The sequence below is a fragment of the Falco cherrug genome, chromosome 13 (assembly GCF_023634085.1).
Source record: "Falco cherrug isolate bFalChe1 chromosome 13, bFalChe1.pri, whole genome shotgun sequence".
In the NCBI taxonomy this organism is placed as follows: Eukaryota; Metazoa; Chordata; class Aves; order Falconiformes; family Falconidae; genus Falco; species Falco cherrug.
In genome coordinates, this window is record NC_073709.1 from 16,053,268 (window position 1) to 16,072,446 (window position 19,179).

The following is a 19,179-nucleotide window of genomic DNA, read 5'->3' on the forward strand; positions in this document are numbered from 1 at the left end:
TTTAACTATGAATACAGAAAATTCCTAATGGCACAGACTCCAGCTATCATACTATAATAGGTTGCTGAATCCAAATGCTGTAAGAAAATACTCTTAATAATAGTTTCTGGAGCAAATAAAAATCCACAGAAAATTCCTTCTCTTTTTCTTCTTATGACACAAGTTGCTTTTCAATAGGGCTTCAGGAAAAAACAATATAAACAGGTATACAGTGCTTTACCTTACATGCTTACTTTTAGGCAACATTGACACTGTAAATGAGATTCATTTAATGTTGCTTTAGCTTCCTTTACCATTACTCAAGACTTCCTTTACTCTACAAACCTGTGCAATCTTTTTTTCGTTATTATTTGCATCTATACTTCAACATTTTATTTGCAATGTAAAGGAAAGTCAGGTTTTCCAAAGCCCAGAAAAATTTTGTTTCAGAGTGTCTTTTACAGTCATTGTGTACAGTCACTGTTACATGAATGAAATTTCTTGTTTCTATTTTCTTTTCATTTCCATGCTGGAATATTATTTTTAATTATGTACACATTGAGTTGCATGTTTGTCTTTTCTATTTTTGATTTAAAATTCTTTTTTTTTTAAATAAAAAAGAGGTTTTATATAAAACTCTTCTTGTTCAAACTACTGTTGCTATTCATGTTTGCTTCTTTACACAAGATTCAGGCAATAATTTCTCCTCTCCAGAAGAGTTCTAGCTTGTGTCATTGAAGAAAGGAGTATTACTTACCTTTGATTCTGCTCCTTTCTGGTTATTTTTCAAAAATTGTTCTCTGTTTTTCCCCAAAGTTTACATATTGCCTATTTTAAATTGTTTCTATTTTTGTTTAGATTTGGGGAAATACCATTTTTATAATTCTGTAATATTTTATAATTTAATTGCTGTTATAATCACGGGATCTACCCCTTCCACATAGAATAGTTTGACAGTGGTATTGGAAGGACAGTATTTGCAGTGTGAAGAGGAAGGTTCACATGTCTCTTATCACTAGTAGTTAGATCACAAGACCCAGAGTAAGGATTATAACTACCAGTTTGTCATCCAAATTAGGAATGAAGCCATGAGTCCAAGAGAAATTTGATTTTATCCAACCTTTCTGCTCATATGTGGTCTTGAATAAATTTCTCATTCATTAAATAGGATCATAAATAGAAAAAAAAGCTTGAGAGTTCTGAGTCTGAAGTCAAGGGTTATTAAAAACTGCGAAAGCCCCACCACTCCTACATTCACAGGAAGAAATTGTATCCTCTGAGACGCAAACTGCCAGTAGGATTTCTTCTGTTTTTCTGATGTATAGTCTTCCTAATTGCATTCACAGTGTGTGTTGAAATGCTGCAGTATCTTGCTTCTGAAGTCTTATGATACTGTCCCCAAAACTCTGATGTTTTAGGAGTTCATGTGTTCTATCCTGCAGCACAATCCTTGTGTTCATGCCTTATATAATTAGGTATGACAAAGTATATTGTCGTAGGAGGAGACAGGTGTTGTATGAAGGTTGAAAAGTAAAACTGACATGCAAAATTATATTCTGTGTCAGATGCATGCCGTATGTTCCTTATGTAGCCGATCCTATAAGGTAAAAGGAGGCAATGCCAGCACGGCAGTACCAACATACTGTTATGTTTCCTTTCTTACTGCCTTTCATAGCTCTATGCCATTAGATAGCATTGCAAGAAGAGTACTCCTATAATTCTGCTTGTGTTGAAGGACTGATGTGGTCTACTGTAATTTACCATCAAATGCCACATTAATTTAATTCACTTTTTTGTATTGACTTGGATCATAAATTTACATTAGCACTGCCAATGCTGTACTATGGAATAGAAGGTTTTGTTTTAAATCTCCAACATTGTAAATCTAGCAGCTTTTATTATTAATACTGAAATACCTCAAAGTAGAATTAATTAATTAATTAATAAAGGGGCAGCTTCCAGAATTCTGCCTCCAGCTTTTCCATCTTCTCCATTCCACTTTTAAGAAGCAACTAAATGAGGGAAATATTTTTCCTTGCTACAAAACCTTTGTTGCTTCTTCCCAGCAAGGAAGACTGCGACTGTTTAGAAGTCCTTGTCAGGCATATGCCATTTTCTTGTCTTTCCTCAGAATCCCTAGAAATCATGGCAGGATTTTCTGCCACCTCACATTCTCAGCTTGCAGAACTTCTTCTTAGCCCTGAATGAGAAAAACAGTAAGTATATAACAGGGGGTGTGTGGGGGAAGTTCATATTCTTTACAGACATGGAAAAAACAAATGTTCATGATCAATGTGTTCAGCCTGGGGCAGGATGTGAGGGAAAACTATTTCTTAGGTGTTTTGATTTAACCTGACAGCATGTTTTTTCTCCACTTTCAAGTTGTGCATTCTACAAAGTATCATTTGACTATTAAAAATCCCTATGTAATTTATAATTCTTATCCTCTCAGATACCAGAGTAATACAGCAGCTGATGTTCTAGATACTATTACCAACATTCAACCTAAAGAAAGTGGTATAGGACCTGGAGAAACTCGTGAAGCAGTTGTTTATCATTTAGCTGAAGACATGCTAGAGAAACTTCCTCCAGATTACATACCTCATGAGGCAAGCTAATCTTAGTTATTTTCTTTCTGTTCTCTCTGCTGAGTTTTCACATAAGGCATTCCAAAAAAGAAACCCTGAAATGTAAAGAAAGATCATATAGCTAGTAGCAGATTCAGGCAAGGAACCAACATCTCAAAGTTGCATGTGAAAACACAAAAAGATCAGTCTTGACTTTTTGTGACAGCAGTCCTCTGGGCCTTCTGGGTGAAGTCCTATTCTAGCACAATCATGAGTAATTGTGTAGTATCAGACACAAAAAAAAACCAAACAAAAAAACCCAAACAAACCACCAACAACAAAAAAACCCCAAAAACAAAACCCCACAAACCAACAACAAAAAAACCAAACTGCAATAGTTTTAAGGGGATAAATGTTAGTTGAATAATGTGAAATACAAGTCTACTGTTTACTTTTCTGAACACAAGAAAGTTAAGACGTCTTATATGAAAACAGTATTTCAACAATTCAGATTTATCTAAATTCCTTCTGTGTCCCTATATTTCAGGTAAAATCTCATTTAGTTAAAATGGGACATCTTAACTCTATGAATATATTTCTTCAGCAAGAAATTGACCGAATGCAAAAGGTGATCACAATACTCCGCAACAGTTTGAATGATCTTAAATTAGCCATAGAAGGAACTATTGTTATGAGTGAGGCAAGTAAAGCATATTTGCTATGTATGGAATACTGCATTTTAGACTATGACCTTGATTGCTTTAGTTCATGTGTTATGACTTAATTCTTTCAGAGTTTGAGAGATATACTTGATAATATGTATGATGCTCGAATTCCTCAAGTATGGAAAAGAGTGTCTTGGGATTCTTCAACACTTGGCTTCTGGTTTACTGAACTTTTGGAAAGAAATACTCAATTATCTACTTGGATATATGAAGGAAGACCAAATGTGTTTTGGATGACTGGATTCTTTAATCCACAAGGTAAGGTACTGAAAGGACTTTAGTAATAATGTATTGGATCACAATTTAATGGGTTTTACTACATATCTAGCTTAATATTGCACCTAGAAAAGATGTTTTCACAGCTATCAGAATATGTCATAGAAGCCAAGATGATAAATGAGTTCAAAAAAAGTGATTAGATAAAGTCATGGGAGACAGGTCCAATGATGGCAATAAACATGACTGTCCAAACTTAACCTTTGAGTTTGGAGGTCCCTAAACTCCAGATTGCCTGAATCTGGAAGAACATAGAAGGGAAAGGATTTATGTGTCATTTTGCCTGTTGTAATATTATTTCACCAAGCATCTGCCTTTGTCTAGTGTCAGAGACAGGATGTGTGTATACAGATGGTCTTTTAGTCTGACCCGTAAGCACAGTTTTTGTATTACAAGAAGGAAAACATGTAGTTAACTAATAAAATGCTATATCTTGTTGACATATTGTAGCATGACATGATGCAGCTTCTAAAGAAAATACACTTAATGATAATGATATTTTTAAAGAAAATATTCTTTCCCTGTGGTTTCACACTGTTTAACGCATTCCAAATTGTAAGTTGCGCGTATAGAAGAGTTTTAATCTAAAGCAAGATGTTATTTATATGCTGTACAGTAGGAACAGAAAGACTTTTTTTTTATAAAAGATTTAAGAGCAATCATTCACTGGAACAATATTTAACCTAATACCAAACAAACCCAAGACATAGATGGTCTTGAACTTGATAATTGCTTCAGCCTCTGTGTTCCAAAAAAATTAGTCCTGTAGATGGAGAAAGAAGTCTACTAAGCACAAAAGGTGCGCTGTGGCTAGGGGTAAGGTAAGTATAGTTACTGTATTCATAAAACTGCTTACCAGTATTACCTTTTTTTTTTTTTTTGAGTAAATCAAATCATACAGTAAAGTTTAAAAAATGACTGGTGTGAGGCAAATCAGAACTTGTACTGCCCGATACTGCCACTGCAGGAAAATCTAAACTGATTGCTCTAAATCTATCATAACATTGGCAAATACATTATAATGTTAAAACATGAGGAATGGATTTTATCAGTTTAGTGGAAAGATCTATTTATAATACTATAAATTATCACCAATAATTGTATTTAAACCTGTTGTGATTCTTTAGTATCATCAGTGTTTGTTTCCTATAAACTATCATTATTAAGGGAGAATGTATGTCAATGGTCATGCAATATCCCATTCAGTACACATGGCACTTGGAATGAACAGTCTTATAAAACAACAAATATCACATTATAGAGATATAATTAATTTTTAGGAAAATTTAGAAGCCTAAATAACACTTTTATTTTTATCAGAATATATAATATCTGAGAAATGAAAACATGTTCAAGTACTACATTAATTGTATTTATATCACATATGAGTATTTTAGCTGTGACAAATATCATAGCTTCTCATTGGTTTTGTCCTAATTAGCATGTTAAACCACTTCTTAAATCTTGAAATGCTGTCTTCTACTGCATGCCCATGTACTTTCATTATTTCCTCCCTGGTTTGTCAGTATTTCATTCAGTGGTTTTCTTCTCCTTGTAGATACTTGACAGCCCACAAAATGCTAGTCCTCTTTTCCTTTATGCCCTATCAAGAAAGAACAGATGCCACTTCACCTTTAAGTCTTTCCAGTAATCACTCTGAAGTATGCAGTTCTCCATTGTTAACTTTTCTCTCTTTGCCACAATCTCTTCCTGACAACTCCAAGTAGTTCTTCATCCAGTAGCATAAAATAGCAGCTGTTGGTTTTTTTGGTGACTGCACTGTCATCTTCTGAGACACTTATACAGAAACAACCAGGTGTTCGCTACAAGTGTGCAATTTTTGTAGCTTTTTCATTTATAACACATCCCAAAGTCTTTGCTGCCCAGTTATTTGTCATCTTGTGCTTATTCTATTCAGCTCTCTCAAAGCTTTTTTATTGCAAACCTCTGTAAAGTCTGTTCAAAACAATACTTGAAAAATCACCTGTCTTACTGTTTGATTATGTCATCCTATACCTTAATTTCTGTCTAGGACTCCCTTTTCTTCACTAACAAAACATAGATTTTTTTCATCCTTTGTAGGCACTGCCTTGTCTAGATTCCCCACACTCATATAGTTATTTTTATTATTACATTCAGACATACCTTTTCTGTTTTATATCAGTGAAATTTATTTTATTTTTCTGTCATCCTAAAAAATTGCCTTTTTCATAAGGTGCCTCTACATGAATACCAGCTCATATAATTGATATCTTGTCTGCCTTCAAATTCCTTCTTGAAACACACCTCTACCATGGATCCTGTACTTGACCACCTAAGACAATTAATAAGTCAGTATCCTGAGCACACATTTGTTAACTGAATAATTCAATAGAAAAAAAAAATTATGTGCCATTTAAAAATGGTTTTTTTCAGTGTAATAATGCATTCTATGCCACTTTCGCTGTTTGTTCTTCTTTTGGCTCCAAAGCAAAGTTTGCTGTCATTAGTCTGGGTTCCCATGGAACTCTGAATATCTGTCTATAACATTTGTTGCAGAACTACACAGATAACCGAGCAAGATTACTTTTCTTTTTGTCATGTGAGATATATACTAAATCTCTGGTTTAATTTCTCAAGGCTTCCTAACAGCAATGAAACAAGAAGCAACCCGAGCACATAAAGGCTGGACTTTAGATACAGTTACAACACATAATGAAGTGCTAAAGGATAACAAAGAAGAAATCACAGCACCTCCTTCTGTATGTATGGCATACAAAGATGTTTCAGTATTAATTTTGGTATTTAATTTATACTGTGCATCATTCAGTGATTTTGGATTGCTAGAGGAAAAAAGTTAATATTTTCTTCACAACATTTGTTTTTGCTCAGCATAGAAGATAATAGTAATTATGAACATTTTAATCTTTTTTTCTGCAGTTACAAAATTATTTTATTAAAAGAACCATTTCATTGTACCACCGCTTGATTTTTGGAATTTATAGTAAACTTTAGATCAAATTTTGTAGTGTTTGGGCTTTATTAAAAAACTTTTAGTGCCATCCATTTCAGTAGCATTATCCTCTGAAAAAGGATGATATTATATTTTTAAATTAAATAGTTTGAAAGGATTCAATGTCAGATATTTTTTACTGTAAAAAATATATTCCTTTTAATGGTTAAGTCAATTGGTCATTTTACAAAACAGATGCTTTATTTTGTGTGATATATCTGCTTCCTTTCCACACAGGAAGGAGTATATGTCTATGGGCTATACTTGGAAGGTGCCGGCTGGGACAGACGAAATAGAAGACTCGTTGAATCTACACCAAAGATTCTGTTCGTCCAGCTACCTGTGGTGCATATATTTGCTGTTAATAAAACCAGTCCTGAGGATCCCAAGCTTTATGCTTGTCCTCTTTACAAGAAGCCCAAGAGGACAGATCTAAACTATATTACAGCGATGTATTTAAGGACGGTAGTGTCTCCAGACCACTGGGTATTGAGAGGAGTCGCTCTCCTGTGTGACATAAAATAATTTTTTTTTCTTACCGTAACAGAAACAGAATATATGGCACATGTAACCAATTACATGCATAATTCTTCTACTGCTTTCTATTTTGTGCCCATTGCTTATTATACTAGAACTTTCATTTCAGTCTTGGCTTAACAGATTTTTTTCTCTGCTTCAAGTAAATTCAGTTTTTATTGGCTATTTGGTGATAGCTTTAAAGTAAAGTTTTCAGAATAAGTTCACTGATTGTAGTCATTGATGTTTCCATTATATTACTTTAAAAAGTATTATTTGGTTTAATAATTCAATTAATGTAAAATAAAATGTTGTTAAAACTTAAAAACCTTAGCTTTTTCACATTGTTTCTCATATACAGCTTTTAGCTTGTGTTCCAGTGACACACAATGACAACAGAATATAGAATATAACAAAATCTCTAGATACAAGTTTTAAAATATTCCTGGATTACGCATGATTTCCTTTGATTCTGCAGGAAACTTTCTAGTTAAAACAGAAAAGTATATTTGATTCGTATTTTTTCTTGTGGTTTCTCAGGGTGCACTTGTTCCTGTTAGACTATATAGATTAAGAAAAACTACATTAGGAATGTTTGTGTCTAGAATATCTGGCAGAGACCAGTACGTTCTTTGTCCAGTTTTGTTGTGTGGCAGCATAGCTACAGAAGTACGGTGCTAACTACTTAATATGGATGCTTTTGTAATTAAAATAGAGAGCCAGATTACATGCAAGTACAATTATTCTCCTACATCTCGTCTTAAATCTAAAATATAGGCTGGAATCCTTGGAGTGGCTATCACAGCACTATTCTGTGATAAACCTGATGAACATCCGTTAATTTTTGCAGTCGTAATTAGTCTCAAACTAATTCCATGCATGTAATACTAAGCAAGATATGCACTCTACATTACAATGGGGAAACAATGTGTAACCCTGTGAATGCCTCCACAGGTGGATGATGTGCATTGCTCCATTTACAATTGAAAGTCTTTATGGGAAAATACCAGGGAAGGTGCAAATTAGTAATGTGCTGAGTTACATAACTTACAATGAAGACGATTTTACTCTCTGTTCTGTATGATATCAAGAATAGAGATGAATAGTATATTGTTGAGCTGAACTATTATTGCTATATCTCAACACACACTGCAACAGATTCTTGAGAGCATCTCTTTCTTCTGTTTATCACAGTCTAGTCACTCTTTCCCATCTTCTCTGAGCCCGTCTATGGGTTTGTTCTGTTTCCTCAATACCATGTGTTAGTTCATTACTTCCAGGTTACAATGAATGTTAATTTCCATATAGTTTTGCAGTTAGTTTATGGAAATAATCCATGTTTTGTAACAGCAACAATCCACTATCTATTCAGAAGGTTCCTTTTTTGTTTCTGTGTGCTTTAAGAATATTCACAAAGTATTTCTCTGTCTGAGCCATATGTGGGATAGTATTCCTGCAATTAATTTGCTTACAGGCAGCTTTTCAAACATCTAATGAGGTGCAGTTAATTACTTGAATCACCACAAGTCATTCCTCCCAGCTGACATAATCTACAGAAATTCAAGACCTCAATTGAATACCTTTCACTCCCAGGAATGCTCTATACATCCAAGATATTGTAACAAGCATTCAAATTCCTAAATTAACTCTAACAGGTTTTTTTCAAGTTTGAGATACTGCCGTTCAAGTTCTGCAATGGTATTGTGGTGCTTGAATTGACAAATGTCAGCAAACCACAAATATTTAACAGATGGTCAAAAAAAGGCAAATACTTGAAATTGGACATTTAAGTAGTCTCTGTGAAAGCAAGGGTCTAGCTCATGAAGATCTGTGTTTGAGAATATAAAGAACATGTCCAGAATTAGCTGAGAGGGTGCATCCATAGTCTGTATTATTCTTTCCTCGCTTGGTGGAACTGTCACCAGGAAGAATTTTCCTACCCATTTCCTCTGATTTTCGGAGGTAACTTCAAGCAGGTGAGGCAAGGGAAGGCATATTCTTTCCTGCTGCTTTAGACTGGGCACATTAATGGAGCTTCATTGATCTGCTGGTATGCCAAAAGATACTCACTTGTCACAGAAGCGTTTCTTCTTAGCTGATGATTCATGAGAAGTCCGGAGCACGGCTGTATGGTGAGCTTTTATATAACAATGGGTAGAGTTTATAAAAACCATGGAAAAAAACTTGCAAATGGTGGCATCTGAGATTTGTTTTCTGGTCAGGCTGCTATATCTCACAAAACTACTGACTGGAACGGGCTTGTTCCAAGAAAGTAATATTTCAGCTAAACTTTAAATTAAAAGATTTGTTAATGCCATGAAACAATTTTCTTCCTCCACACTCTCTGTTTCTGCCTCTAGATTCTGGTTGGTTATAACTAAAAAGTGTTCAGCAGAGATTCAGAGTATTTATATTTTATGGAAAGGCCTACAGTTTTCTTGTTCAGTAATTTCATTCACAGACCATATCTATTCTTAATATTTAATTCATTATTTTTTGATGCTCTGGAAGAACATTTGGCAGCAGCATGTAAGTATAATTCTGTTGATTGAAAATCGAATGTGCGGTATATACAAGCTGCAGTTTTAAGTATATTGATGTTTCTGCTGATTTTTTAACATTTGAGTGTAATTGCAAAGCTGTGACAAGTGTCTTGATCAGATTTTTTTCAGAAGCTGCCAGTATTATTTATGCTCTGGGCAGACATCACACATACTAAACTGAACATTGTAAGATGCGGCACCTGTATCTGCGCCATACAAGCAGGGTATTCCTGAGGCAAGTCTAGTGGTATAAAAGCCAAGAGATGCCTTTTCCAGTGATTAATACTGCCTTCAGAGCATTAGAGAAACCTTCATAGATTAACTTTTAGAAATTCAGGAATACTTACTTTTTTTTAACTTAGCAACAGTTCACAATAAAGGTCAAATCCAAAACCAGACTTTGGAATTAGAAATAACCCATGATTCTTATCTAGCAGAGATTAGGATGGGGAAATAAACAATGGCTAACATGCACGACTTATTTTTATGCCTCTTTATTTCCATTACAATTTCTCATTTCTTACATATAAATATATGCTAAGCAAGGTTGTTAGGGATATCTAAGTCTCTGACTTACTGCATCGACTACTTAATGAAGGAATGACTCAACTAAGGTATTAGTTACATGACTAGTAATGGATATCCAGAATGCAAGACCTGACTTATTGAATTTCCACTGTCTTCACTCTCCCAAATGTCTAAAAGGATTGGTGGTTGTGTTCTGCTAGTTAGAAAGTCCATTTTTGGGGACTTCGACTTATTATCTTGATGATAGACCTATCATTTGCCTTATATTTTTGTATTCTTTATTATTAATCAAGATATTCTTCACAGCATTCAGATGAGGTTCAATCTTTAACAAAATTATTTCATCATTTTTCATAAATACTGAGATCTCAGCCATAATTTATCCTCAATGTCAGTTCCAATATTTACCTTATTTAACATACAGTTAGCAGTATTTTTCTCCCCAAGCATCATTCAGCTCCAGGGAAATGTGATTCCACTCTCTGGGTATTAGGAAAACACTACCTTTTATTCTTTCTATGACCTATCTATCATTCTAATGATACATATGATGTTAAAGAAGGTCCTCTCTGACCCCTTGCCTTTCTCGTCACCCCTGCCCCAACTTCTGGACTTTCCTTGTGGATCTGCAACTTCTAATGTCTTACAATATCAACAGGTTGACTCCTCCAATTCACCTTGCACTTCATTTTTCCAAAGCGATCTTGGCAGCACATCTTAACAGATAAACTGCCTGCAGCTTCCTGCATATATTCACTAACCAGTAATTCCTCCCACCAAGGTTTATATTTGACATTCAGATTAGTGAAGTGGTTGTTCAAGAGGTTAGCTAATTAAAACTCTTAATATTAATTTCTCAGAGTCTGCTGGCTAATCATGAAAGCGGGATTTCTGTGAACAGACACTCAAAGGCAGAATGATTATTTGCCTTACAGACACTGTAATTGAGAGAACTGCATTAAACAGACAACTGCCCTTCATTCTTGCAGCTTCAGATGATTTATGATCAGGCTGCTGTATGGTCGTGGAAATGAACAATGGTTAGGGTCACCCTCTTTCTGGGGGGATGTTTATGATGCAAAAAGCTATGGCCTCAAAAGACACTGGAATTAACAGTTTGTGATCTTCTCACTGGGCACGAGCACAAAAAAGGTAAAATTACTGTAATGTAAATGGCTGGCCATGTAAATGGGAAGGATTTAACCTGCATATTTATAGTCTAGAGAATTTAATCCAAACAGTACCCTTCTCTCTCTCTTCAGTCATAGCACATGGGAAACCCATGAAACAGGTTCCCCATCTCATTGATTCATCCAGGGGATATTTTTGATACAAAATGCTAGACTATAAAATATCACCTCTTTCTCAAGAGACACATCCTGCTGCTCTTCAAAGTCTGTTTTTCTCAAAAAACCCCAAATGCTGCAGACAAGATACTAAATGCTTGTCTCAGCATTTGGGAAGCCTTTTACTGAGGGAATTCAGGTCCTACCTACTAGGCACCTGGCAGCAGAGCAGACAGAAATCATCTGTGCCTCTTCGAAAAAGTCCAGCATTATGATCATTGGATGAGATGTATATCAGACCGTACAAGGCAGCTTTCCTTTTCTGTATCAAGGTTTCCCTTGGTGAGAAGGTATTCAATGGAGATTTCCTCACAGAAAAACCTACCACTACAGAAGAGAGATTTCTGTCAATTCTACTTTATAAAGAATAATTTGATGTTACTCTTTCCTTTCTTTGTTCTGTGATTCATAGCTTCCTACTTTCTCCTTGTGAAAAACGAGCAGAAAAACTGAATTCTTTACTGTCTGCTTCTTACCATCGTTTCCTCAGTGCTGGGATCTTTTAATTTTGTTCATCATAGCAGACTTCTATAGTCCAAAATGCAATTCTTAATAAAACATTCTTGAACAGGGGATTTTTATTTAGGAAATTTAATTAGGAGTCAGGGATTGTTGTAAGAAATTCAAACTGTAATAAAAAAAAAGTTGTTTCCTATTATATTACTTGGCCGCAAATAACCATTACATTTCTGTACTTCTAAGACTTTTAAATATAGGAATGTCTGGGTCACATTCACAAATCACTAAACACAGGGCCATATGAACCATTCAACAATATTTTATGGAAAAGATTTAAAGCAATTTCTTCTTTATAAGACAGAGAATGTAAGCTCTGTATTGAAATTAAAAAAACCTATCTAAACCATTCCCTCCATAGAATCATTACATAGAATAAGTTCCATGAGACAGTTAGACCTCAAAAATCAAACAGCTATTTCAGTTCATTAAGTAGTTTACAAAACTTTAGTTAAAAAAAAAAAACAAACACAAAACAAAACAAACCCCCCACCAAGACACCCCCCAAAAAATGAAACAGACAAAAACCCCAAACCCCAAACAAAAACCAAAAAAACCCAAATCTTTGCACTCATTTATTTGTTGTCATCAAGAAACGCATAGCCCAAAGTATACAAGCTGTACCATATGACAGCTGAAAAATGGAGCTGTCCATTTTGCTCAAGTACTAGTCGTTCTTTTTGTATATTTACAGCCAGGCCCTTACATCTGGAACTGCAACTAGCAGCAACTTATGCTCATTAATTCCAAGTCTGCATCTACAGTACTGGGTGATTTCAACCTGCACTCCAGCACTGCGCAGCTACCATGAGACATTTCTTACACTGAGCACGTTCTCCTGCATGTAGGCAGGTAACTTGAGAAACAGGACAATTATCAGTTATAAGCACTTAGCTAAAAATAATGAGATTTAATGTGTAAATGTGTACTATGGCCAGTTATCAGAAGAAATTCTCCTGCTTCCTAATGCACAACACATTTAAAAATTTTGTATGTTGATCTGTCGTATAACCATTTGCTGTAGCCATGTTCTCATACAAAATACTGTAAGATCATTATGAGTATTACTAAGATGCATAAATTACCCACTTCCCAAAGTCCAGGTTTCAAGGTGCAAGTCAGACAATTTAGTTTTTCCAAAGATATTTCAGTATATGCAGCTCCAAGACAAGATCTCTCTTCTAAACACCAATGTGCTTGCAATCACAGTTGTAGCTTATGTGTAAGTCTCATTTGCATAATACTGCTCAGAGCTACCTTTTTTGTCCTTTTTTCTTATCTCCAGAAGGCCTATGGAAGGATTCTGCTTAGATGAACTTTTATTTCAGTTCAGTAGGTACTTATATGAATTAGAATTCTATGGACACCATCCACATTCAATGATTCAACACTAAAATTCTTCTGCTTCCTTTCCTAAACGCATATTTCAAATCTTTTAAGTGATTTATTTGAATAACATTGTAGGTGCTGGTCCTCAGCTCAGACACTTTAGCCTCTACTGAGCTTGGAAAGATCTTTACTGACAGCTCCTCTTGGCTTTGTAATGAAAAAAATGAGCCAAAGTGTATTCACTGCTGCAGCACACCGCCGTTTCAAAACACAAGTGTAAATAGCCAGGTGCCTGTCAGGCACACAGGCAATTCTTACACAGCCACTATACAGGGCAGCGACTCCCTCCATTTTTCATCTAAATCCCGAGTTTAGGTACAACACGTCATTCTTCACATCTCAGCAACCCTGTACCCTGCAGCTTCACATACACAAGGTAGAAACGAATAAAATTTCACTAAGAGTTTAGATCTCTTTGCACTGCAGTTTCCAAGGTTTGTCTCTATCCCATAAACAAGCTTATTATAAAGGACTATGTTTATAAAATGTATAAAATTCATTTTATAAAAAAATGAATAATCACTGGTCATGGGGCGGCATGATGTGTGTAACTTGCACTGACAACTGATAACATTCTTTAGGATACTGCCTAAGACAACTTAGGAAAATGTCTGTTACTCAGCAAATGTCATAGCAGAAACATGCAATTTCTCCATGAAACAGATTTTTCTCTTTAGAAAGTTTCAGAGACAAATCACAGATGTTACTTTCTGCATATACGAGGCTAGTGGTTATCGTTTTCAGGTAGCAGAAAGCCCAAACGCTTGCGAAGGCTTTGTCTCTCACCCACAGGAACGTCCCGTGGTGAGCCACTGGTTATGCTGTTCCCACAGAAAAGGCTTGTCAGGGGAGGTTATTAAAAGAGACACCGAGCTTTTCCAAAATGCACCTTTGCCCTCAAAATATAGTAAATTGCATTTATAATGCTCAACAGTCATAGGAGTATAATAATGTCTGTGATGCAGTGTAACTGCAAGGTAGCTTCTCCTTAATACATCTCAGAGGTTTGGTCCAGCCTAGAGGTAAAGGAACAGGAAAGAAGCTATAGAGTCCTGCATTTTAAATAGCATTTGCAGTCATTCGGCTACAGAAAGAGGTGTTTGCCACAGCAAACAAAATCCTTAAGCTGAACAAAGCTTCCTCAACTCATTGCACTGTATTTTTTTTCAAACTGAAAGGACCCCAGGTCCTTTCAAATTTGGATAGTTTTAGTGCTTCACTTGGTTATTTTCAAACTGTTCTTTTCATCCACTAACACTGATAAAAGATCAGGTTAAATTTTAGTATTAATAGAACCATGAATAAATATTACAAAAAATGCAGCAGACCCAGGTTTTACAAACTACTTTCAGTGGTATTTCCCCCCCAAAAGACTTGGATTTATAGGACGAATACCTTTCCATCTCTTGAAAAATAACCTCCCTTTCATTACAGTGATTTAAGACAACAGTATTTGTTCAGTTTTCTAATAGCTTCTTAATGGGCACAATGAAAATATACCTGTTCAGTTTACTCTGATCCTTTTTTTTTTCCTCTCCAAAAAATTCATGTAGATAACACTAGTGAAAGCAGTTGACTGCTGGCACACAGGTGCTGGGAGTCATCTTCGGAGCAGAAGTCCTAACTAAAAAATGTAATTAATACACCTGGAAACAACAGCAAGCAGTAGAGATTTACATGTGAAGTAGGTGCACCCCGCTGAAGCTGGTGGTGCTATCCAGGTAGAAAAGGTTTCTTTCCATTTATTTAAAGGTTTCTGTTGCCTGGCCCGAAGGAAGCTGGAAGATATTTTGCTCGGTTGCCCGGTGGTTTTGTTGGTTTGAAAGCAGATGTAGCATGCATGGTCTTCAGGTGCCAGGAGGAAAGGCCGACCCATAGGCACTTCCAAATGGGATCAGGTGTTGGGCTTCAAGCAAAACATTTCTGTGAGGTGTAACCATGGACAGGAGCCTCTCAGCTGAGTCAAACCACGTCAAACAGCAGCCACCTGTTAGTTTTCCTGGCCACATTTCTCAGCAGTCTGGTATTGCAGGTGCTCTCTGGTTGCTTCCTTCAAGGACGCGTGATAACTGCAGGTAAGAGAAATGCAGGTTTTTTACTGATGTTTCTTATATCTATGTGTAATTTGTCCTAGCACACACAAATACAGGTTCAGGTAAAATAAGCAGGCTTTTTCCTGTTTTATCTTCATCCCTTTGAGGCAAACAGTAGGTGTGCATTTAATCTTTTAAATCCAGGGGATCACTGATTTCTTTAAACATCACAGAGTCTTTTCATTGTTCCTGGTGACACCGCTGTGGCTGAACATGCTTTTTCAATTAGATCTTCATTCTTCGTTCCTTCTCACTGTTCCCCAAGTCTTCAGTAATATCTGTAGCAAACATAATTATTCTACAGGAACAGAGTATTTATTTTACTGGGATAGTAAAAAAATTCATCTCAACGAGCAACATAAAAAATATCACCTGAGGCAGATATTAGGGGTTTCAACTAACCCAGGGTGTTTGGGATCGTCTCTTTGAACAACCCCAAATGCATGTTCTTTCTCTCTTTGAGAGTAATTCCCCCACCCCACCCCTTCAATCTTTTTCTCTCACTTTAGAAAACTTGAAGGAAATATCTTTTTGGCCTTCAGTCAACTAAACAACCATGGCAAATTCCTTCTGCCTGGAGTTAGCTGTTGAGATGTAACTGCTGTCCTGGCAGCTCATGTGCTGAGGAATTTAATGATTTTATGATCTCACAGCATTGATGCTGTGACTAGTTACTTTCTCAAAGCATCAGTCTGGTGCTGTGTTGTATTTGAAATTAATAGACATCATCAATGTTTAAGCAATTTTTTTTATATATTCCAGCAGCATTTAACAGACCGATATGAAATCTTATCCCCAGTTCAATTTTGAACGTTTCTTCTATAATCTGTTAGGATCTGTACGCTTTCTTCTTCCAGATTCTGGTGTATAATCTCACCAATTACACGTGATTTAGGGAAGGCTTAGTTTTACTAGTCAGTGCAAAGAGAATAAGGACAATGACAGAAATCTAGTGCAAGGCAGATTTAGTCGCCTTTTCCCAGGCAGAGAAGCATTCTAAACCCTCCAAATTCACACATCATGCTAGGGCTGACCTGTGCCCCGACTTCAACTTGGAAACCCAGCTCAGACCTGACATGCAGCTCTGCAAATTCACGTTATACATGAGTAATTGCATTTACTGTTATTAAAAACTAATCAAATGTGGACGTCACGAACAGCATGAAGGCCACCGAGGCGCCCGAGCCTGGACAGAATAGAATAATTTTTAAAAAGGCGGGGACGGGATCTCAGAGGCGCTTTCTCGGCTTTTTGGTGTTTTGTTTTTTCCCTTCCCCTCCCGAGGCAGCCGCCGCGCTGACGGCACCAGCGCCCGGGCTGCGCGCCGCGGGGCGACCCCGTCCCCGCACCGCACCGCACCTGGGCCGGCCCCGGCCCCGTCCCCGCCTCCGCCGCCGCTACAAAAGCGGCCGCCGGAGCCCCCGTGGCGCCCGCTCCCACGCCGCCGTCCCCCGCCGCGGAGCCTCCGCGGGCAGCGGGAGCCGCAGCCTGGCCGGGCCCCGCGCATGGGGGGCCGCTCCGGACATGCCCTTCTCCGCGCCGGCGGCGCCGCTCGGCTTCGCGCTGCTGCTGCTGGCGGCCGCGGGAGGGTCCCTCCCGGCCGGGCGGGTGAGTGCCGCGCCGTGCGCCCGGCCTGCGCGCCGCTGGGGCTCCGCCTGCCCCCGTCCCTGCCCGGCCGGGGCAGCTCCGCGCCCGCGGTGTCTGCGCGCCGCGGAACGGGACGCGGCTCGTGGCGCCCGGGGGACGCGCCGAGGCTGCCACCGGGTGCGCGCGCCGGCCGGCACTCGCGGCGGGACGTGGCCGCCGGGCTGGGGCGGGGGACACCGCGTGCGCCCGCGCCGGGGTCCGGGGGCGAGCTGGGGCTTCGCGGGAGCGCCGCCGCCGGGATGCTGCCGTCGGGGGTCGCGCCCCCGGCCCCCCGCGGGAGCCCCGCGCTCGTCCGTAGCGCCAGAGGGGCGCGGGGGGAGCCGGGGGGGGGGGGGGCGCGGAGCCGGCTGCGGGGGGCGAGCGCGGAAGAAGCGAGGGGGGGGCTCGCCGTGACTGCCCCCGAGCGGGGACCGCGGCAGGCGGTCGCGCAGCGCCGCCTGCCCCCAGCGCCGGGCAGGGGCCGGGGGTCCCTCCGTCGCGGGGCCCGTGGGCGCGGCGGGGCGCCGGGCCGGGGAAGCGGCGTGTAACGAACTGTCCGCGCTGAGCAGCGGGAGCGGGAGACGGAAGGGGCGATGCGCGGCGGCGGCTGGGTACGGGTTGGTGGGGCTGGGGACAGAGAGCGACAGAGGGAGCGGGCGGGGATGGAGGCTGCAGCGCCGGAGGTGGCAGGAGAAGGGCTGCTCCGAGCTGAGGGCTGCGGAGGGCGGGGAAGGGACGGTGAAGCTGGTGGCGGGCCAGCCTGACCGTCTGTGAGGTTTCTCTTCAGCTGCCAAAAGTTTTTGAGGTGACAGGCTGACACGGAGCAGCGCTAAGGTCACCTGTTTAGTTCCCAACTAGGTCTCCAGCTGTAGGGTTTTCTGAGGTATTGGCTTCTGGGGGGGTCGGGTGGTTTTGTTTTCTTTGCTATGAACATTGGGCCCTTAAAGAAGCAACAGGCACAAGCTGCATCAGGGAGGATGCCAGCCAGGAAAATATCTTCGCTGTGAAGATGATCAGGTGCTGAAATGGGGCTCTAGAGAGGCTGGGGAGCCTCCATCCATGGAGGCAGCTGCTACGTGACAGGATAAGGCACTGAGCATCTTGAGCTTGTACCACTGAGCCCAGCTAGTGATGGGGCAGCCAGGGGTGGAGGACCAAAGCCTAGCAAAGCCCTAGCAAAGGGGTCTCTAGCTGGAGACAGAACTGGGGGAGGTGAGAAGAAAGGCTTCTTGGGTCTCAGCACTATGGTCACCCTTTGACTTCAGTCTTGCAGTAAAATGAGTGCTTTTATAGCCTTCTCTGACACTAGAGGGTCTTATCTGACAACTTGTCTGGAGCAGCGATTGTGCTTGTACGCTCAGAAAATGTACAAAATGCTCTGCTCAGTCCTGAGTACACAAAAGCACGGGACTTCTGCTGTCGGGAGTCTCTTCTCAGGTTAAGTTCAGAATAGTTTTAAAGATAATATTCAAAATAAACTGAAAATAGCACTGCTTAGGCAGTAGTGGATGGTAAAATCTAGGTGACCACAATTAGCTGCAAGGTCTTCTGGTTTAAATGGGCGAGACAGGTGTGAAAGGCAGGTAGAATGATTTGATGCAGTGTTGGGGGAAGAAGTATTTTATTGGTGCTGTGACTGTTGTTTTGCTTTGACCTTCCCGCTCTCTCCCCCAGCCCCTCAAACAAGTGAGAAAGGGAAAGGATAAAGCTGAGAATGTACGTTGAAGGAATGAAAATCTAAGTCCAGAGTTTTTATTTGAGGTGGTGCTGCTTACTTGCCATCAACTTAAATGCAGGGTGACTAGAAGTTACTTAGTAAGTGTCTAGATCTTCCCTACTGCATTGAGGGTAGTAAAATGACCAAGAGCTGGTAGCACACGGCTGCATTGCAGAATCTTATTAGTAATGACAAGCCCGTGTCCTTTCCCTGCTTGGCCTTGAGCAGTAACGTCCTGCTGCTGACAGAGCTGACACACAGCTGGACCCTGGTTCCCTACCATCGGGTTCTCTCTTGGATTTGGATTTCAGATTCCAGTTTTCCATGTAGTACTTATGTTCAAAGGTTTGATTAATCCTGAAGAAA

General features: G+C 39.4%; 1 protein-coding gene across 1 annotated transcript in view; it reads left to right on the forward strand.

The window, feature by feature from the left end:
• Window positions 1-7,064, forward strand: part of DNAH8 (dynein axonemal heavy chain 8) — a 137,219-nt gene extending 130,155 nt beyond the window's left edge. The window contains 5 exon segments of the mRNA XM_027801181.2: window positions 2,432-2,588; window positions 3,094-3,246; window positions 3,340-3,529; window positions 6,167-6,288; window positions 6,777-7,064. Coding sequence (XP_027656982.2) covers window positions 2,432-2,588; window positions 3,094-3,246; window positions 3,340-3,529; window positions 6,167-6,288; window positions 6,777-7,064 — 910 coding nt within the window.
• The last annotated feature ends 12,115 nt before the right edge of the window (window positions 7,065-19,179 follow it).